Raw genomic sequence first — 22727 nt, 5'->3', positions numbered from 1 at the left:
AACTGGCGAATGTAGTTAAATAAGAGTTTTCTTAGTTCAATATCAAAGACTTTGAGAATTTCAAGGTCTTGGTTTCTTCTAAATTTGTCTTTTCATCCAAATGTTAATTTAATTTCCTCTGTTTTTTATTTGTTTTTAACAGATAGCAGAGTCCTATTTCCAGGAGGAGGACTGTATCCTTTTCTTAATTACAAGAAGAAATTCACAGATTTCTTAGAGAACTGCCCATTTTTAAAAACTGAGATTTACGTACAATGAAATGTATAATCTGTTGTTTTCACTGGGTTTTAATTGTTGTATGCGCCAGTGTAACCATCTCAGAAAACAAGATGTAGGGAATTTGTCACTCCAGAAAATTCTCTAGAAGCACCCAAATTTGACCTCCCATGAACAAGCCCTAATTTTACCAAAATCTAAATATTTGTGTGTTGGGGGGAGGGGGAAAAGCATGTTGCAAAAAACAAACAAACAAAAAAAACAACCCATTGAATTTTTTTTCTTTTGAATTAAACAGAAGTACAAGTCAAGTAATATTCGTATGTTAGAGTCTGTCAAGCGTATTATACATAGTAAATCTCATAACTGTCTTATTGTAGCTATATATCAGTAAAGGGAAGATTGAGTTCTTCACTAGTAATAAACAGAATAAATGTTCTCAAAGGAGACTGCATGTTAACTTTTGTATAGGAAAGATTTATTCCCTTAGCTTTTAAATTTTCCTCATTTGAAATTGTTTTTGAAAGATGGCCCAATATATTCTCTAGAAAGAATGTATCCTAAGTATCTCTATTTCCCTATTTGTGTGATTTCTTTTTCCTCCTAACCTTATTGACTTTCACGACAGATTGAGAGATAAGCCGTTATCATCCTGAACCCTATCCAGTAAACTACGAAATGAAACTTCAGACAGTGGCAGTTCATTTCTAAGTATGTAGGAAATCAAATTCTTATGGAAAGGAAGCTAGATCTACCCAAATAATGAGTATGATGTAGTGCAGTTCAGATCAGCATCAGCATCCCTGGGAGCTTCTTAGAAACGAAAATTCATGGGCCTTAGAATCAGAGCTTCTGGGGATCAGACCCATGAATCTCTATTTTAGCAAGATTTTCAAACACTTTTTATGTTCAGTAAAGTTTGAGAAACATTGGTATACTTTTAAGCCATGCACAGAGGAAAATGGAATTGTCTCTGCTTCTCCCTGACCTATTTTATGATTCCTGGCATATCTTTAAGACTACAAATGAGAGAGAGAATTAAACCTCTGAGTGATCATGGGAAGGACAAAAAGCTAAAACAGTGAGTTTTTTTCTCTTCCTTCTTTCTGGGTCAACATTTAGAACATGGCCCAAAGGAAGGTAGACAGTTGCACAATTTATTATGACCTCATGTGATGCTAAATGTGTGATACAGATGGAGAAGACAGCAGTTTATAAGAAAATCTACCAAAAAAGTAGAAGCACATAATTATGAAAATCACTGTGGCAAGTTAATTTTTTTTAAGTGTTCGGTGAGAAATAAGTAAAGGATCACAGGCAGTTGAAATCAGAAACAAACATTTGACTAGAGGGTAACATAGTTGCTTGACAGAAGGTAATTTAAGGAGAGAAAGAAAGGGGGGGGAACACTTAGATACAGGATTCCACATGGGTCCTATTTCTAATTAAATTATATTTAATTGACTCTCCTAGAGATATTGTTAGCAAGCAGCCATTCCTTGAACGTTAAAACCTTCTTTTTATTTCTACTGTTTGCTGATAGACTAGAACCCAGGTAGCTACTGCATGATACGCTACATTAAAATTTACCTACTTCAGAACCAAGAAACCTTACTTAAGTTTTGTTTAAATTTAAAAGTATTTAGAGTCCTCTCATTTTTTGGTAAGCTTCAAATTTATCAACTGATATAGGACATTATTCTTTAGGCTGGATTTCTGTTTTCCTCAAATTTTCTATTCAGATGAGAAAGCAATGAAATTCATTCAGCTCGAACGACTGTATCATGAGCAATTGCTCGCAAATCTTTCTGCCATTCAAGAACAGTGGGGTGAGTACAGACTAACAGAATGTGGAATTATCAATAATCTAACAAGTTGCTCTCTAGAAAGTTAACATATTTGACCTAGTTTTAGGAAATAGACATTTCTAGTCAAGTTAATGTTGCAAAGAAAGTAGCATTTTTAGCACAAGTTTATGTCACTGTAAGAAAATTTTTCTCTTCGTATTTTGTTCTTCATATCAGTGCCAAGAAAAGAACACTTGCAACTGTTTGCATTTCTTCTGATCCCTTTGTATGCCCTATTGGCTAATTTAGTCTCTGGGATAATATTTACTTAGAATGAAAAGTAATCACTTAGCTATTTCTGTGTTAACTTTGGGGTTGAGAAGATACTTTTGCATGATGATCTTTATCAGTGGTGCCAGTTATCTATTTTTTCCCTCCTAAACATGTTTTATAACAGCCAGTGACTAACAAATATTTTAAATTTAGAAACAAAATGGAAAACTGTACAACCACATACAGTTACATCTTTGAGGAACTCAGAAAAAGGATTTAATGGTGAGGATTTTGAACGGCTTGCTAAATTTTGCACAACACATCAAGAGTAAGTACTTCAGTATTTGTTTACAATGAGTTTGAATAGAATATTGAAGAAGCACTGTAGCATTGAATATTTGAAATACAAGATTCATTTCTTTGTTTTGTTAATGCTTTCAACTGGAGAAATTAAAATTGATAAAATGATTAGGTTCCTTTCTCAGCTTTTATCTGTTTCTTACACTAAACTCAGCGAAAGGTCTACTTTACAAAATTCAAAGCACCTTCTAATTAGAAATTTTTAAATGTAACTTCTAATTTCGATTACTTTTTGGTTAAGAGATTAGGCGATTCAGATGGAAAAATTTGTGTTAGGATTTTTTATTATAATTGTTTTTCAATGTTTGTATGTTTGTCAGTGTTTCTATGTTTTTACTATACTATGTTATAGTAAAAACACATTTTTAAGAGTAGTCTAATACTGGAAAGCGAACGCACTATGGTATTTAACCAAAATACTGTAGAAGGAAAAGTCCATTTACCAGATAATTTTAAATTGTTTGATTTATATCAAAGAGTTGGATTTTTAAAACTGAATATAGTAATAATAAAGAACTTAAATATATTTTTTTAATTCATTATTTGAAGACTCAGAATTTTAAAGGTGAGGGGACATGATAGTGATTAAACAAGTGCAGATTCCTGGGATGTACAATTTTCTTGTGTTAGTCAATTTGAACCTTTGAAACAGTATTTGTATGGATTTTGCATTATAACCTAATTCTTAGTGAGTTAAATAGGTTAACTTTTGACTTTGTAGAGGTTTTAAACAACGGAATCTTTTAAAATAGATAAAGGAGATTGTTTTCTTTTTTTTTCTTTTCTTTCTTTTTTTTTACATCTTTATTGGAGTATAATTGCTTTACAATGGTTAGTTTCTGCTTTATAACAAAGTAAATCAGTTATACATTTACGTATGTTCCCATATCTCTTCCCTCTTGCAGCTCCCTCCCTCCCACCCTCCCTATCCCACCCCTCCAGGCGGTCACAAAGCACCAAGCTGATCTCCCTGTGCTATGCGGCTGCTTCCCACTAGCTATCTACCTTACGTTTGGTAGTGTATATATGTTCATGCCTCTCTCTCGCTTTGTCACAGCTTACCCTTCCCCCTCTCCATATCCTCAAGTCCATTCTATAGTAGGTCTGTGTCTTTATTCCTGTCTTACCCCTAGGTTCTTCATGACATTTTTTTTTCTTAAATTCCATATATATGTGTTAGCATACAGTATTTGTCTTTCTCTTTCTGACTTGCTTCACTCTGTATGACAGACTCTAGGTCTATCCACCTCATTACAAATAGCTCAACTTCGTTTCTTTTTATGGCTGAGTAATATTCCATTGTATATATGTGCCACATCTTCTTTATCCATTCATCCTATGATGGACACTTAGGTTGTTAGCTCTATTGTAAATAGAGCTATTATTTACAATAGCTCTATTTACAGCTATTGTAAATAGAGCTGCAATGAACATTTTGGTACATGACTCTTTTTGAATTATGGTTTTCTCAGGGTGTATGCCCAGTAGTGGGATTGATGGGTCATATGGTAGTTCTATTTGTAGTTTTTTAAGGAACCTCCATACTTTGGAGATTGTTTTCTTACTTTCACAATTTCAGTATAGACACTTTTTCTGCCCTTCCCATGGAACTAATAATTTTTAATGTGTTACAAATGTTTTAATTATTTAAAAACAATTTTTTTAACCTAATATGAGCATGACTTTGTTTTTCTTTTTTTTTTTCTCTTTTTAAATATAAGGTAACTTGCCAACGCACAATTTAAAAGCTAGTCACATTGCTTCAGATCACTAGAGAATTTCTGGCTAATGAACAGTGGATAGTATAGTAAACAAAACCTCAAATTTTTATGCTTTAAATTTGATAATTTCCCAAAATTATACTCCTAAAATTTTTAATATAAAAAATATTTTTGAGTTATACATACATTAAAGTACCCAGCCTGATGAATTTGTACATGTACAGATACATAGTGTAACTACCAGTCTGACCAAGATACAGGACAGTCCAGCCCCTCAGAAATCTGCCTAATTTCTGTACAAAGTCAGTACCCATCTCCCAAAGTAACTACTGTCTGAGTTCTATAACAGTGTGTTTGCCTGTTCTGTAATTTAATATAAATGTAATCACACAGAGTAGATTTTTGTATCTAGCTTCTTTTGCCCATGGTTATGTTGTTACATGTTATGGTAACTTGCTCTGCTTTACTGCTGTGTGTATTCATTATATGACTATGCAGCAATTTATTTATCCATTATATTGTTAATAGACATTTGGTTTGTTTCCAGTTTTTGAATTGTATGAATAAAATGGCTGTGAACATTTTTGTGTATGCTTTGTGGTGAATATATGCATTCTTTTATCTTGGGTATTTCCTAAAGTATAATATTTAAAGATTACTTTTGTTATCCTTTTCTATGGATAATGCATATAAAATTATCTTCCACCATAATTTTAGACTATAATGACATAAACTAAAATTTTAATAGTATCTGTGAAATGCTCTTGAAATACATTATTAGCAAAAGGTTGACACTTTTCCCCCCGAATCTCAGTATTTATAGCTTCTATGGAGGTTTTCATTAGTTATTGGCCATCTAAGGAGATTAACACATGAGATAGCTGCACTTTGAACTATGTGAACCAGTGGTAATGTTTCAGCAGTGGAAATGTTCTGTGCTAATATTAGAATCCAGAGAAGCTCTATTTTTTTTTTTTACAACCCTTTCAGTGACATTTGTTTGGAAGCATATTGCTGCTGTAATTTATTTTTTTAATTCTTTTTTTTCTCTCTTTTTTTCTACAGTCCTCTTTTATCCAAACATAAGGTAAGAGATTTTCTTTGAAAATGTCTATAGGAAAAATGTGTCATGTTTGTTGTATGGACTGTTTTAGAAAATAATGAAACCTTTCTCAAATTATTTTCAGCTTTCTAATTTAATGTAATAGTTTCCTCCAAAGTTTTATTTTTCTTCTTCTTCTTTTTAAAAAACTTTTTAGATAGCAGCTGTACAGAAGTCCCTGGGAAGGAAATGCTTTATGCAGTTAATAGTATCCGAAGATCCAAAGGAAAGAGGAGCTACAGCCAAAGAGCCGGGTATGTTTTTAAATTACAGGGGGATATAAGAGATATGCCTGCCTCTTATAATAAGTATTCTACAAATGTTAATCTGAGTTGCTGTGAAGGAGTTTTTTTGCGTATACCTCTCCTGCACAAATAGCAAAGCAAGACTTTTTTACATTGTGTAATTCTATTTTTAGATATCTAGTAGTAGGAATGATAAAATCTGAATTCTTGTAAAAACATAAAATTATTTCATGTTTTCAGTAGGTGGTTATATGTGTCTAACAGAATATGACAAGATTGTACAAATAAGCTCTGAAATAGAATTGGTTTTAGTGTATTCAGACATCCCTTTCTGTTAAAAAAAATCAATTTTTGTACAAACTTTATCAGAAATTTTTTCTGTAAATCTAGATATTATCAAGATAAGCTCTGTATCCTTATAGTTTATCTATAGTAATTTATTCTTTTCCTTTTTTTGTTGACTAACATATGGTATACTTTAATTTGTACATATATATTTCTATAGCATTCATAGTATATTTTATAGCACTGTGTCTTATGTCAAAGGTTAAAGATTTCTAGAAATTTTTTTTCTTACAGTAGTAATGTATGTTCATTATAAAAACTTTAGAAAATAAAGATAAATAAATATGTTTTAGGGCATTTATTTCTCCTTGTTTATGATTTTAGTACTAATTTATATTCCTGGGCTTTATGTTCCTGGGCCTGAGAGCCCTGATAGTAAACAGGCAGCATCAGGTCTTTTGACTTGAGGTGCCTGAAGAGGTAAGATGATGACGATGACGCCTGCAATTTCACTTGCTTTTTTCTCTTTATGTTTTTTTCCCCCTAAATCTTATTTTATCCCCTCTTCTCTTATGAGGCAAATTTGGGTTGCCTTAGGTCAATCCTACTATACTCTGTTCTTCCTGTCTCTTTTTCCCAGTCATTTTTATTTTGGAAATCAGAATACAATGAGCTTCATAAAAATCTTAGGGGAAAAAGTCACAAAATAGTCACCTAGTTTGGGTGTGAATGTGTCTCTTTGCTGTGCACATTGGGAAGAAGGCTGTTATTACATGCTGAGTGTTTGAGTCTGACACTGCCTAGCACTAGCTTGGCACTACTTCTAGCTTGGCCTTTACTGCGAGATAGGAACTGAGACACCACTATCTCAGACAGGAAACTGAGATACCACGTTTAAGCCACTTGCTTGGTGCTTTGATTCACAACTAGAACCTGGGTCTTCTGGTTTCTAATTAAATTGCAGCATACTTCTGCTAAGTAAGTTGTGTGGATTTTCAAAGACTTACACAATGCAGACATTTCATTAATAGCCATTTTATGGGGAGGGTGTGGACTAAATTCTGGAGAAAGAAATCTTGCCAAGTCTGATAAAATAATATCTTTTAAGGAAAAATGTCAAATGTCTCATAATGAGCCTACTCAGATTGGTTATTCTATGAATAAATACATAGAAATGTAAGAAAGAATATGAGAGAAAGAAATATGAAAATATTACTTTAAATGATTTGTATTTAATATATTGTCCTTGTTTTACCCCATATTCCTTATTTCTAATGTCTTACATGTTCTACAGTGTAGACTTTCCCTTTTCTTTCTCTCTACATATCTTGGTCTTAAGCTCCTTATATAATAAGTAACTTGCTTTTTTGTGTGTGTGGTGGTTAAAGACATTGTTTCTGGCACCAAACTTGTCTGGTTTGAATCCTCTCTCCACCACTTGAAGTTGTGTGACCCTAAGAGTCTTCCCTGGTGGTCCAGTGGTTAAGACTTCACACTCCCAGTGCAGGGCACATGGGTTCCATGCCTGGTTGGGGAACTAAGATCCTGCATGCTACACGGTGCAGCCAAAAAAAAAAAAAAGTTGTGTGACCATAAGCAAGTTGCCTAATTTCTCTGTCCCTCCCTTTCCTCAGCTCCAAAAGGTGGACATTAATAGTTCTTACCTCATAGGATTCTTATGAGGATTAAATTAGTAATTTCATTAAAGTTTAGAACAGTACCTGGCATAAGGTAAGAAAAATATGTGCTCACTGCTCTCATTACTCTTCCTCCACCACTTCCTCCTCATGTTATCACTACCCCCTACTTCTAGTATTCCATTAATGTTCTCTATGTGTTATTCATTGCTACTTTTCTAATTAATCTATCATTATTAAAGTCTTCAAGTAAGTTATGTAGTATTTTATATTTTCAAAATACTTTTATGTATATTATCTCATCTTTTCCTCCTAACAACCAATTTAAGGTAGGCTAAATCATTTTAAGAAACTCAAGGAAGGTAAGTGACTTATTCCGGAACAGAACTAATTAGAACACAAAGCTAAACCCTATTTTTCTGACCCTGAAGCCCATGTGTTTTTATTAATTTATATTTTAATTCATTTTATTAAGTAATATTTTATATGTAAAAATAATATGAAACGTACATACATTTTAACAATTGATAGAAAAATGAAGACCTGTGAACCTTGTACCTAACAAGGGACTAAATTGTCAGTTCTGTTACAGCTACCTTTGTGTTCCTCTCTATCCCATCACCTGCTTCACTCCATTCCTGAGGTAACCATTATCCTGAGTTCTCTATTTATCATTCCCTTCCCATTTTTAAATCAACTTTATTGAAGTACAATTTCTATACAATAAAATGTACCCATTTGAAGTGTATAATTTGGTGAGATTTGACAACTGTATACACTCATGTAACTACTACCCCAGTCAAGATATGGAACACATTCATCACTCCAGAATCTTTCTCCCAGCCCTCTTACACTCAGTCCCTCCCACCTCCAGTCCCAGGCGACCCAGTGCTTTCTCTTATTATCAGTGGGTTTTCCCTGTTTTAGAATGTAATATAAGTAGAATTGCTCAGCATCCTTTTTTTTTTGAGAGCCTCCCATATTGTTGTATGTATCATTAATTCATTTCCTTTCATTGCTGAGTAGTATTCCACTTTTTTGACCGTACCACAATTTATTTATCCATACACCTGTTGATAGATATTTGGGTTGTTTCCAAGTTGGAGATATCATGAATAAAACGGTAGGAAGGTTTTTTTGTAGATACATGTTTTTATTTCTCTTGGGTAAAGAACTTAGGGTGGAGTCATTGGGTCATAGGGAAGGTACATGTTTAGCTTTCTAAAAAACTGTCAAATAGTTCTCCAACGCTGTTGTCCTATTTTATACCCCACCAGCAATATATGAGAATTCCAGGTGTTCCACGTCCTTGCTGACATTTAATGTTGTCAGTCTTTTTTTTCTTAAGTCATTTTAGTGGATATGAATGTTATTGTGGTTTTACCTTGCTTTTCCCTGATGACTGAGTATGTACATTTTTAGTTTTGAATTAGCCTCTGTAGAAGTTGTACTAATTTATACTATTACCAACAGTTCAGACTTAATTTAGGCACATTTCTTTCCAGCTGCTAAAATAGATATTAACATTGAAAATTTCTTTTTCAAGCCTGATATCACTCAGATGTTCTTACCTGATGATAATTAATGAGATACTCAGAAAATATAAGAAATGTGTTAATTCATGAATGCTTTAGTCTCACATCATGTATTGTATAGGGGATTTTTCCCTAAAGAGAATTCATGGGGGAATGGGAAATGAGAGAGTAACGCAAAGGTATGTGCATTTGTAGAGCATGTGTTAGAACTTAGGTTTAAGTCTAACTTCTCATTTTAGAACTACCTCTTTAATTTGGTATTATTAAGTATGTGTCATACACTCAGCTTTTATTCCATTTTTATGTCATCAGAGTAGAATTTTTTTTTTAGTACATCTTAAGTCAATGCAATAGGGTTTAGTAAACTTACCTCACTAGATCTTTGGGTTCAGGAGAACCAATTAACAGAAATTCATGTTAATATTAACAGAAACATTAACAATAAGTTTTATACTATGATACATACTTGTAGAAAATTCAGAAAATATTTTTGGTTAAACATAGTGGATCAAATATTTACTTCCACTTTTTTTTTGGAACACTATTAAAATATCTGAAGGGGATCCTTAAAGGCAGAAAGCCAGAAGGACAGAACTGGCAAGGACCCAGCAGCAGATATGACATCCAGAAAATTTTGGAAGCTGGAAAGCAGATAGATGGGTGACACCTGGCTTAACATACCAGAGAAAGCCAGAAACTAAGTGTCTACAGGGAAAAGGTTGATTTCTGCTTGGGAAGGTTTGGGAATTGGAAGCACAGAGGGTACCTCTAAATTTAAGGGTTTAAAGTTGGGCTAAAAGACTGTACAGGAAGCATTTAGACCTTTATATTCCCCTTCTACCGAATCGGAGGCCTGTTGGAAGCTAGACACAATACAGCAGTGCCTTCAAAATTGCGAGAGAGAATGATTTCTAACCTAGAAAACTTTACCCAACCAAAGTTTTAGTCAGGGGTGAAGAAGTAAAGACTTTCAGATGTGAATAACCTTAGAAAGTTTACCTTCCATGTACATTTTCTTAGGAAATGTTCTGCTAAGAGAGGATAAACAAAGAGGAAGACCTGGGATTCAGAGAAAACAAGGTTTCCAAAATAGAGCCAAAATGAATTCCTAGGCTCACTGGGAAAGGAAATTCCAGGATGATAACTGTGTAGCAGCCCTGGAGAGGAGTTCCAGGTCAGAGACTCAAGAAGGATATGTTTTAAAACTGATCGGATTACCTCTTGGTACATATGCCATAGTTGTACATCTGTCAGAGTTTGAAGACACATAGGTAAAGTTTTTTTTTTTTAATGAAGTAATGAGGCAGTTATCAACACCAAGGAAGACAAAGCATAAAGGAGAAAGGAAGACGTATCAGAGTACATAGTGTGGGTCAGTTGTGAATAATACTTACAAAGCCATAGTAACATAAGCATTTGAATATTGATTTGCCCTAGAATTGTGTTGAATTGTAATGGGAGCTAGAGGAGGAGAAAGAAAACATTGTTGGGGAAAGGAACCATGAGAGCTAACTCTCTTCCATAGTAGGAAGTCAGTAGGTGTTCTCTAAAACTGAAAAGTCAATAAATAACAATGTAAGTCTTATCTAGAAATGGAGAGTAAATATGAGAGGAAACAGCTAAAGGAACTGAAAATTGGCTGCCCCTAGAGAGCAGGAATCAGACAGATGGGAGGGTAAGGCAGCAGACTGTTTTTCATTACCTGTAAGGACAGGTTTTAAGTTTTTCCCCCAAAGCATGATTTGATACAACAAATTATAAAATAGCATATATTATGTGTGATTTGGAGACTGAATATGTATTAAAAATATCACTTAGATTTTATATGGCGTCAAACAAACTATAGCTACTCTCCTGATCTAGTCTGAAACTCTTGCCCTTTGCATCTTAAATTACTACTTTTTTTCATATTTTATATTGTTTCTAATAGTGGAATGAAGCAACTGTTTTCAGGCCAGTATTTATAAGTAATACATTGTACCTATGCGTAGTCTTTATTACACACCACTTAAGTGGTATCTTGCTTCATTAGAAACGGTACTTAAAGTGACTGTATTTTGTCTAAGTAACTATAGTCAGCCACGTCACTTTCTACTCATGTAATGGCGTCTCAGGCTGATTCTCTAACTTTTCAGTCACTTATAGCTATTAAATAGTCTCATTTTGATTCTTTATGACTTAGTCCTTTTCAATTCCAAACTTTACCATAACACTTAAATCTCGTTTTATTCAAAGCTCTTCTCTGTCCACCAGCTCTGCAGGGGCTGGGAGCATGGTCTGCTCTCTGGTGAAGCTAGCTAGATTAGTGCATAGGACAGAATCCAGGCTATGGGGACGTGTGGTGGCTCCGGCAGGACCAACTGAGGAGGCGCTTACTTCCAAATTGCTCTCCTAGACATCTGTGGTCCTTTAGGTAACTGGCCCTCAGCTAGAGACAGCACACCCCGTTCCTCTGATGTGGGGCCCTCTCCGCCCTGTGTGTATGCTATTTACTCTCTGAATTCCATGGATGTGTTTTGAGGGCCGCCTTCTGAACCTTTGGGTACTGGGAACTTGTGGAGGAGAGCTTGGCCCCCTTTCCATCTGGCAGGGGCCCTCCTTGCTCTGACGTCCCGCATCTTAACAGAGAGGCAGACCAGCAAGCTCAATGGTGAAGCAGACAACCTAATGGGAATTAAAATGTCCATGTGTTTTTTTTTTTTGCAGTCTTCCAAACTTTGAATGATTCCTTGGGGTGAGACAAGACAAAGAATGCTGTACTCTCCCCAAAAGAGACCTATTTTTCCTTGTCCTCTCCTCATCTGATGTTCAAGTTAAGGCATTGGGGGAGGTAATACGAACTCTAATAAGCTCAGCAGTGCAGAGTTGAGGTGGCCAGACTCCATCCCTGATTCTCTGAAACCAGAAGATGGCATTTAAGTTCTGTCTTTTCTTTGGTATGGTACGTGCTGCCATTGCCAATTGGTAATTATTAAAGTACCAATAAATGAAAAACCAGGTAGAATATAATCATCACTATATTTCACCCTTGATTTTAACTTTTGGCCCATGATTTGTATAAATTAAACAATATATGACAAAAGAAAAAGTTAAAACTCCTGTGGTAGTTAGGAATGCTTAATCGACCAAAAACTCAATCATGAGCAAGCTTCTCTCTTATCTACTAGTTTATGCATTCAGTATATATTTTGTGAAAGTTTTTAATGCTTTAGTTTTAAAGTGGAAGAAAAGTATTTTAAATTGTTTTATTTAAAATAGAAATTGAAAGAAATATTAAAATTCCAAACCCATTTCTGCCTGGTACCAAGACTTATGCTTTATACCACTACCTTTGACTGCCTCCCTTTAAGAAGTTAAAGTAATTTTCCAACACATTAATTAAGGATGTTATTATTAAGGATAAATAAATTTGAACAGAACAGACTTAACGTTCCTTAGTTTAGTCTTAATAGATCAGAACCAGTATTGTTTTTCTTACACTTTAAATTATGTATTACATGGTTCATCATGTAAAAATATTTGTTTAATATACCATGTCTTAAATACACTGAAAATAATTTTTCTACACTTTAAAATATTCGTTTAAATATACACAGCCAATAAAGCTCAGAAGAATATCTTCTAAACCTTTGAAAAAAATGACTTTTTCAATTATAATGAAGACTAAATTATATATTCATATTTTAACATGTTTTTGAATAATCTGTTAATTTTCATATCTAAAGGATTACTTACTAAATGTTTAGGATGTTTCCTCTACCTAAAGACACTATTATCCATCAGGTAGAATTTCCATTTCAGAGGTTTAGAATATCGTTGTGTCCCACATTTTATTCATGTCCTTTCTCTTCCCTCCTGTACAAAGTTGTTTTGAATCTTAAAACAGCTTGCTTTCCTTCATTTTCAGAGAGTGAAACTTGTCTTGGCATGGAATCAGGAAAAGAAAGCCAACATAAAAGAGAGACCTGCGAGAGCAGTCCCTGCTGTAATCAGATGGACAGGCAGGCAGATCCCCTGAGCCTTCCGGTAACTGCAGGGAAGGGCCACACGGAGGAGCCGCTCTGCAGCGCTGAAGCCACACTGGAGCTCCACGCCCTGCCCTTGGAGCCGGCAGGGAGCAGGTCTGGGCTACTCTCTTCAGGGCATGCTTGTGAGGATGACAGCCGCTTGCAGCTGACTCAGTCAGAGGCCAGCCAAGATGTGGCTGAAATAGAGGGCATTGCTAAAGACCCTAAGGTTTCCAGCGAGTCAGTGATAGAGCCATTGATTTTACCAGGCTCTGACCATATACCTCCTGCGTTGATTTCTGAGGGTAAATACTCACAGACGCAAAGAAAGGAACTCCAGTTGCTACTTGAGGATGCTTCTGAGGCGTTGCCCACAGACCAACTTGAGAACAATGAATTAAATGAGCTGCAGCAACCTGATCTTACAGACAGTGATGGAAAATCACCACAGGGGCAGACTGACTCAGAGGGCTCTGAGAGTGTACTTTGTGAAAATAATCAAGTATCTGATTTAAGTACAGTGCTTCCAGAAGTGTATATGGCCCCAGAGGAACAGGGAGATAAACACGAACAAGTCAGTAAGGAAACAGAAGACTATTTGAACAGCCTTTTAGAAGAATGCTTAAAAGATACTGAAGATTCCCTTTCATATGAAGATAACCAAGAGGAAGACGCCGATCTCCTTCAAGATCTTTCTCCTGAAGAAGAATCCTATAGTCTACAGGAGAACCTGCCTTCTGATGAAAGCTGTCTTTCTCTCGATGATCTTGCAAAAAGGATAGAGATTGCAGAGGTAAATTTGAGATTTAATATAAATATGATTTAATATAAAATACGATTAAAATGATGAAATTTGAAAGCACGTATATGCTAAATATTGCCTTGTTTTTGTAAATTTTCCCTGGCCTCAAACATGAGGGGGAAATTTAGTTAACATAAATTTTTAATCATTATGTATAATCATGATGTTTATACCTCAAAAATTATATCGTATGCCTCTAGTATAGTAAGCATTATGTACCTCATTTTTCATATTCTTATGATTTTTATTTGGCAGTCCTGGGAATTATTAACAAAATAAGATTAGTTACATTCTTGTAAGGAAATCTTATTTTTCTTCTCATACATCTAGAAGATAAAATATATACTCACTGTTTCTTCTTATTATTAATGTATTTTAAAATTCTTTAAAACAGTATAATAGAATGAAGGAAACATTTTAAAATACAATAAGAGTAGGAGATACTGAATGGATTTATAAGCTCTAGGTTTGAACAAACTTAACACTTACTACTTGACTAAGTCAAATATTACAAATAATTCAAAGTTTTAAAGTTTCTCTAAACAGTAATTAAGCTAGTCAAAATCCAAAAAAGGGGGCAGGAGAGAATATCAAGATGACCATCCTCCTTTGTTTGATAATACAATTTTTTAAAGTTCAGGGGGGAAAAATAAAGCCATACCAAAACTATAGCGCCTCAGGAAGGCAGCCTGGCATAGTGGAAGGAGCAGAGTCTGGAGAGCCTTAGTTCAAATACTGACTCCACCAGTTACCAGCCTTATGGAGTTACTATCTAACTCTCTAATTCTGTTTACTTCTCTGAGAATTAGGTTGCTAATTACTTTTCTTCTTCTTCATCTTATATTTTTTTCCAAATAAGCTTTTAATCTAATTTATGTCCATTGTTTTCTAATTCTGCATTATCACTGGAAAAAAACCCCATCAAGTAGAAAATGGAAATGTAACAAAGACAGAATAGACAACAGAATACATATGAAAATGGAACCCTGTGGAAGCTTTCTAAGATGATTACTGTTATGACTAGCTTCCTTTATTGCTATTTATAGTCAATTCTCCATCAACTATAATTTTTATTCTGAATTTTTTTCTTGACAAACTTAGGTAAAATAGTCATTCTTTTGTTTATTTTAACTAGATCTTTTTATTGCCATTTATAGTCAATCCTCCATAAACTGACTTTTCTTCTTAATTTTTTCTTAAAATTATTTAGTAGTGCTTAATGAGTACAGAGTTTCTGTTTGGGGTGATGAAACTTTTAGAAGTAGTTTTGGTTGTGGTTATACAACATTATGAATGTAATTAATGCCACTGAATAGTACACCTAAAAATGGTTTAAATGAGAGTTTTCTGTTATATATATATATATATATATACATATTTTTAAACCATAATTTTTAAGAATAGTAAAAAAAAATTTTTTTAATACAGCTAATAGTATAACACTGGACCTTCTCTTTTTTATTTTCATCAGACCTCTGGTACAGGGAATTATCAAGGCAGAAGTCACAACCATATTCAAATCTAGCTGTAATACCAAAAAGTTACCATTATCTGACTGCTTATTTTCAAGTTGAATCAAGCTGACCTTATGTATGGTCTAATTTTACTTTTTTAAGTATAAACTGTGAAGAAGAACCAGAGTACTCCTGTTGAGTCTCCCTGCCTTAAAGGACATTTGTGGTGTAGAATTGCTGTTAAATTAACATTGTACTACAACTAAATGGAATAGTCCTTCCTCAAACTCGTAATGTCGGTTTTTCCTGTAGATAATACCTAGCTAGAGGTGGAAATTATATGTATGAACATTTTAAAGTTGTCTTTCCTGTGAAGTTACTTTTTATACATGATGGTCCCCTTTCCTAAAAATCTATTGGTCTGTTAAGCTATACTGTTTTAAAAACCCCCAAAGCTACATATGACTAACAAAACTAGTTTACTTTCCTATGATAATGCTAAACAGATTGTTTCTGAATACTTCCTTCTCCGTTCTGAAAAATATACCTTTAATAGAATCTGCCTGTGTCAGGAAAAGTTTTTAAAATTTCAAAACTGGAAATCACTATGCTTACTACTTCCTTAGTACCCTAAGAATGAAGTTTTGAGCTAAGTAAAATGTCCAGGTAACAGTGGGTTTGCTTATAAGTACAAACTTCTTTTTAATCCAAACACTGTTTATTTCGTGCTTTCAATGTAATTGTATTAGGGGTATCTTCATGTGTCAGGTGCTGAGGATAAGTGAGGAGTCAGATGAAGTTCTTGGCATTTGGGGACTCTCTGCTGCCACATTTGTGCATACTTTTGTGAATATAGGATACAGAACATAATTTCTTAATAACTAAATAATGTTCACGAATAATATTTTTCCTGCCCTCAGGAACCACTGAGGCTTGTGAGCCTGCTTTTCTCCACATCACTGTGCTATCCTGTGAGTCCTTCTCTCCCAAATCTATCATTTCTTCCTGTGAGTGACTCTGCCCCTTACAGATTTCCTTACTGCTTTTCACTCTTTCTACCACTGTGTTTATGGTAGAATATAATAGTACGTTCTCTCATTGCCAGTTTTCCCCTTTTTTCTTGTATCTCTGCTTTCATTTTCTTGTCATTTCTGCATTGCTCAGCTCTGGCTTCAGTGGAACTTGGCCTTGATAACCATTACCAGCACGGTGGAAGTGTCTGTTGTGTTTTTTCTTAAACAATTAGCTTCATCACATAAAGTGAAGTTTTTGTATAAAATCTCATAGAGAACTGAAAATATGTACACTAATTTAATTCATTAATGTAGAGACATGTGGGGGACGTCCCTGGCAGTCCAGTGGTTAAAACTCTGGGCTTCCACTTCAGGGGGCACGGATTTGACCCCTAGTCGGGGAACTAAGATCCCACATGCTGCATGGCACGGCCAAAAAAAAAAAGACGTATAAATGAAACTTTTCTAGGTTTTGGAAGCTTTTCCAAAACCAGAGTAATTTTGCTAAGTAAAACGATAGCTTAATATCTGAAGCATTGGTGTTCTTTCTTATGTAAAAAAGGTGACATACTGTCATCAAAAGTATAATCTCTACTGTTTTACAAAAGCATCAAAAACATTTATGCTCATTTCATAGATTTTTGTTTTTTTAATATTTTATTTATTTATTTGTTTATGGCTGGGTTGGGTCTTTGTTGCTGTGCACAGGCTTCTCTAGTTGCAGTGAGTGGGCTTCTCACTGCGGTGGCTTCTATTGTTGCGGAGCACGGGCTCTAGGAGCATGGGCTTCAGTAGTTGCAGCACACAGGCTCAGTAGTTGTGGCGCACGGGCTTAGTTGCTCCGCGGCATGTGGGATCTTCCCAGACCAGGGCTCGAACCCGTGTCCCCTGCATTGGCAGGCGGATTCTTAACCACTGTGCCACCAGGGAAGTCCCCATTTCATAGATTTTTTAAGAAAAAAAGTTTATCACATGTAGAGTGTCAGCAAGTTAGAGAGATTCACTTATTTATCCCCTCATTAAGTAATTTTTATATGAGTAACTTCTGTGCGAGTGCCATGATATTACAGTTGCAGTGATTAAAAATTCAGAGAAGGATGCTGTATGTATGAAGCCTCAGTCTAACAGTTGTCTGGTGGCAAGTGTTACCTGTTTGCTGAATTTGAGTATCCCAGTTTTTAGAAAAAGATGAAATTTTATCCCAAAACCCATAATATACTGACATTATTTTTTTTTTAATTTTATTTTTTGCGGCACAGGGGCCTCTACTGTTGTGGCCTCTCCTGTTTTGGAGCACAGGCTCCGGACGTGCAGGCTCAGCGGCCATGGCTCATGGGCCCAGCCGCTCCACGGCACGTGGGATCCTCCTGGACCGGGGCACGAACCCGTGTCCCCTGCATCGGCAGGCGGACTCTCAACCAATGCGCCACCAGGGAACCCCCTGACATTATTTTAATGTCAGAATCCAAACCCCTTTGACCCAGGAACCTAGTAATGCTAATAAATCATTGACTTGCTGTGTTCTGGAACCTGGGAGGGTTACACTGTCTTCTCTTTAAACTCTTTAGCTGTTCCTAGCATCAAAACCTTAGAGAGGAAATATGTTATACAAGTTCAAGTTGGCATTAGGATCCAACCTCATATTGGTAATAAAAGTCCACTCAGCGTACAGTAGGCTGTTTGTTACATGTGTGGGGATGAAGGAGTTGTTTTGTTTTCTAAGTAAGTAACAGGTCAAGTATTGGGTAAATTTTACAAAAAGTAATCTATTCACATTGAAAATAGTCATAGTATGTAATTCCGAGGTCCCTTTGTGAGCAGATTTTAGCAACATGATGTGCCATATGGAAATAAACCATTCATTTTTCTTCATTTAACATATGTGTGTGTGATCTGTTTGCAGAGATGTCATATGTTCAGAAAACTATTTTAAATGCTTCAGATTCAAGTGATTTTTGTTTTTAGAAATAATATCCTAATGTGATAGCTGGAGAAGAAGCCACTTTACTACTGCTTGGGTCTTTAAAAAACTTTCAATCTGAAAGAGGGTAAAATATGTTCCCTACCCCCTCTGTCTTTATTGGCAACATTTACTTAGATATCTTCAGGTCTACCTGTCTCACAAGAAACACAGTGGGGGAGGACATAACCTAGAACTTTCTGACGGGGAGAAAGATGAGAGCCCAAAATTGGTTTTGAGTTTGTCTTCAGAGAAGCTGTCTAATCTAAGTGACTTCTGTGCAATATTCATCTCTGTCTCTTGGCCAAGATCAGGAAATTTAAGTTACATTAAGACTAGCCACTGTGGGATTCTCTTACCAAGTTAAGATGGGAGGCTGGGACTAAGCAGTAGGATTTTATGAAATCATATAGTTAGCTGGTCTTTGGATCTTAGACAAAGGAGGGTCTTAGAAACAGCAATCATGGTGTTCTTGAATGGCTCTTTTAAGGGGAGCAGGGGAAGTCCAGCTTCCTCACAAAAGAGGAAATATAGTCTTCCAATAACGTAAGAAGGTTCATGGGTTCATGGAAAATGTTTGACCCAGGACTTATGTAAGTGTCTAAATGAACCCCAAAGGATTATCCAGGGATTACCTATCTTCTCTTTGTGCCAGATGGTCTCGTCTTTGCCTTTCTTTTTCATCCTGCCCTCTAAATTTTCTAATTAATGAATGCTTCTCTTATTTGTCATGTCTCTTGCACCCAGCTCCTTTTCTTTTCCATTTAAATCATTCTTTCAATTTATATCTTTACTGCCTCTTCCTGGGCTTTTGCAATAGCTACTTAATAATTTTCCCCATTCCTCATTTTCCTCTCCAAATGGTCTTACATTAGCACTGTATAAACTTAGGGTCTCAAACTGATACCCAAAGGGGCCAGTCAGACAATAGTAGTAGTAGATGAAATGATTTAGTTGTAGGTGATAGGGAGAATAGAATGTTCCCATGCCTTGTCTAGAAGGCTGAATAGCTTTTTGAAATACTGTAGATGAAACCAAACACACCTGAGGGTCTGGGTCTAACACATAGACTGTTAATTTAAACCTCTGCTATAAAATAATTTTTGCTTGTCAGTCTCTTCCCACGACTCCATTTGGCTCCAGGATGAAGGCTGTACTAAGTGGCTTGTTATTCAGGACAGTTGGTAATCTGGCCCACTTTACCTTTCCAACACCATCTCCTGCCGTTCCTTTGTTCTTAACCTATACTGTGATCAGCCTGACCTCCATGCTGCCTTCCGGATACACCTCACATATTGTCACCTCTGATCTTTACCTTCTGTCACAGGTGATGAACTCTTTTCCACATATTATTTCTTCTCAACCCTCAAGATCTAGTTCGTGACTTTTTAGCACATAGAGTGCAAGGCACAGTGCCTGCCATGGTCCGTACTCAATAAATGCTAGCTGCTGCCATTATTTCTTGATCACTGAAGTCCATAATGAGGGGGGGGCTTGAACACCATTCCTCCTAAAGTTCTGTCTACCTGTAATATTCCCTTGTTATTATAGGACACACACATGCGTGGGCGCATTGCATTGGACACTAAATTGCAGACTCCTTAAGCGCAGGGATCTTGTTGAATACCTTCTTGTATTCTCTACAGAGCCAACACAGCCACCTATACACAGTAAGCCTTCCTCCTCGCCTCCCCCTTTTTTCTTTTTCTTTTTCTTTTTTTTTTTTTTGACCTAGTTCACTTAGAAAAATAAATTACCTTTAAGGACAGATTTGATTATTTTAAGGGAAATAGCTATGTTATTCAAATAAGTATAGGCTAGGTGCTGTCTTTATATAAATTGCTCATCTATATATTCATTTGCTCTTTGGCACATTTCTTGAGCACCTACTGTATTGCAGAAACTAAGGAGGCACCCGTGAACACAGATCAAGTACCTGCTCTCGTCACACTTACTCTTCAGAGGGAGAGACACGTAATAAATGAGTTCACATAAAAACAAACAGTACAGTTTCATATATTGGTAGTGGCTCTGAAGAAATCTCAGCAGGGTGGAGGGGTGTAGAGAGACTGAAGTGGTGGGTAGGATGGAGGAACAGGCTCTATTAACCAGGGTGTAGGGGAAGGCAATGGGAGGGCCAGCAGGAGGGCCAGCACATCTGGAGCGCAGTGAACAGGAGAAGGACAGTAGGAAGTCCAGGTGGAGAAGGCAAGCTGGAGCTGGTTCCTGTAGGGCCTCATAGACCAGGGTAAGGAAATGGAATTCAATTTAAATGGTGCTAGAAGTTTGAAATGGATTTTGAACAGAAGATGTGACTTGATTTGTTTCCTGCCTGCTCTATGGAGACTAGCAAACTGCAGGTAGGGGCCAAAGAAAGGCAACCAATCCAGTTATTGCAACTATTCAGATGACATATAATGAAGGACTCAGTAGTGATGGATGTGGTGAAGATATATTTTTGAAGGAAGAACTAAAAAGATTTGCTAATGAATTAGATATGAGGTAGGGTGGTAAGGAGCAGTTCTGAGAGGAAGAGAATCAGGAGTTCTGTTTTAGAATCTACCTATCTAAATGATTTACTGGGGCTTAAAAAGTGGGATGCTATCTTGATATTCTTACCATTTCTTTTCCTATTTTATACTTATTAAATTGTCCCTTTAAGCAAATAAAAGCTAGTTACAAAAACATGAGATAGTACCTCATCTAGAGACTTAGGTACATTATAAAACTCATATTTTTACTTTAAAAAACTTTTTTCCTTTTTATTTATCTTTAACACCTTTATTAGAGTATAATTGCTTTACAATGGTGTGTTAGTTTCTGCTTTATAACAAAGTGAATCAGCTATACATATACATATATTCCCATATCCCCTCCCTCCCACCTTCCCTATCCCACCCCTCTAGGTAGTCACAAAGCACCGAGCTGATCTCCCAGCAGCTATGCGGCTGCTTCCCACTAGCTATCTATTTTACGTTTGGTAGTGTATATATGTCAGTGCCACTCTCTCACTTTGTCGCAGCTTACCCTTCCCCCTCCTCATGTCCTCAAGTCCATTCTCTACGTCTGCGTCCTTATTCCTGTCCTGCCCCTAGTTTCTTCAGAACCATTTTTTTTCTTTAGATTCCATATATATGTGTTAACATACGGTATTTGTTTTTCTCTTTCTGACGTACTTCACTCTGTATGACAGTCTCTAGGTCCATCCACCTCACTACAAATAACTCAATTTCATTCCTTCTTATGGCTGAGTAATATTCCATTGTATGTATGTGCCACATCTTCTTTAGCCATTCATTTGTCAATAGACACTTAGGTTGCTTCCATGTCTTGGCTATTGTAAATAGAGCTGCAGTGAACATTGTGGTACATGACTCTTTTTCAATTATGGTTTTCTCAAGGTATATGCCCAGTAGTGGGATTGCTGGGTCATATGGTAGTTCTATTTTTAGTTTTTTAAGGAACCTCCATACTGTTCTCCACAGTGGCTGTATCAATTTACATTCCCACAAACAGTGCAAGAGGGTTCCCCTTTCTCCACACTCTCTCCAGCATTTATTGTTTGTAGATTTTTTGAAGATGGCCATTCTGACTGGTGTGAGGTGATACCTCATTGTAGTTTTGATTTGCATTTCTCTAATGATTAGTGATGTTGAGCATTCTTTCATGTGTTTGTTGGCAATCTGTATATCTTCTTTGGAGAAATGTCTGTTTAGGTCTTCTGCCCATTTTTGGATTGGGTTGGTTTTTTTTTTTTTGATTTTGAGCTGAGCTGCATGAGCTGCTTGTAAATTTTGGAGATTAATCCTTTGTCCGTTGCTTCATTTGCAAATATTTTCTCCCATTCTGAGGGTTGTCTTTTCATCTTGTTTATGGTTTCCTTTGCTGTGCAAAAACTTTTAAGTTGTATTATGTCCCATTTGTTTATTTTTGTTTTTATTTCCATTTCTCTAGGAGGTGGGTCAAAAAGGATCTTGCTGTGATTTATGTCATAGAGTGTTCTGCCTATGTTTTCCTCTAAGAGTTTTATAGTGTCTGGCCTTACATTCAGTTCTTTAATCCATTTTGAGTTTATTTTTGTGTATGGTGTTAGGGAGTGCTCTAATTTCATTCTTTTCCAAGTAGCTGTCCAGTTTTCCCAGCAACACTTATTGAAGAGGCCGACTTTTCTCCATTGTATCTTCTTGCCTCCTTTATCAAAAATAAGGTGACCATATGTGCGTGGGTTTATCTCTGGGCTTCCTATCCTGTTCCATTGATCTATATTTCTGTTTTTGTGCCAGTACCATACTGTCTTGATTACTGTAGCTTTGTAGTCTGGACTGAAGTC

At 35.9% G+C, this 22727-nt stretch overlaps 1 protein-coding gene across 4 annotated transcripts in view; it reads left to right on the top strand.

Moving 5' to 3' along the window:
* CNST (consortin, connexin sorting protein) overlaps window positions 1-22727 on the top strand; it is a 115583-nt gene that overhangs the window by 75886 nt on the left and 16970 nt on the right. For 3 of the 4 annotated variants that reach the window (XM_027122392.1, XM_027122391.1, XM_027122393.1), the window contains exons 4-9: window positions 143-173; window positions 1959-2045; window positions 2490-2604; window positions 5423-5444; window positions 5617-5713; window positions 13069-13961. In XM_027122392.1, the coding sequence (XP_026978193.1) occupies window positions 143-173; window positions 1959-2045; window positions 2490-2604; window positions 5423-5444; window positions 5617-5713; window positions 13069-13961 (1245 nt within the window). Of the gene's footprint in view, window positions 1-142; window positions 174-1958; window positions 2046-2489; window positions 2605-5422; window positions 5445-5616; window positions 5714-13068; window positions 13962-15441; window positions 16808-22727 lie in introns of those variants that run through there. The other variant, XM_027122394.1, reaches the window with a different exon arrangement.

The sequence above is a fragment of the Aethalodelphis obliquidens genome, unplaced genomic scaffold (genome assembly GCF_003676395.1).
Source record: "Aethalodelphis obliquidens isolate GAN/ISIS:26980383/991018 unplaced genomic scaffold, ASM367639v1 scaffold24, whole genome shotgun sequence".
Lineage (NCBI taxonomy): Eukaryota > Metazoa > Chordata > Mammalia > Artiodactyla > Delphinidae > Aethalodelphis > Aethalodelphis obliquidens.
The sequence above is the reverse complement of the archived record's forward strand: the minus strand, read 5'-3'. Positions and strand labels throughout refer to the sequence as shown.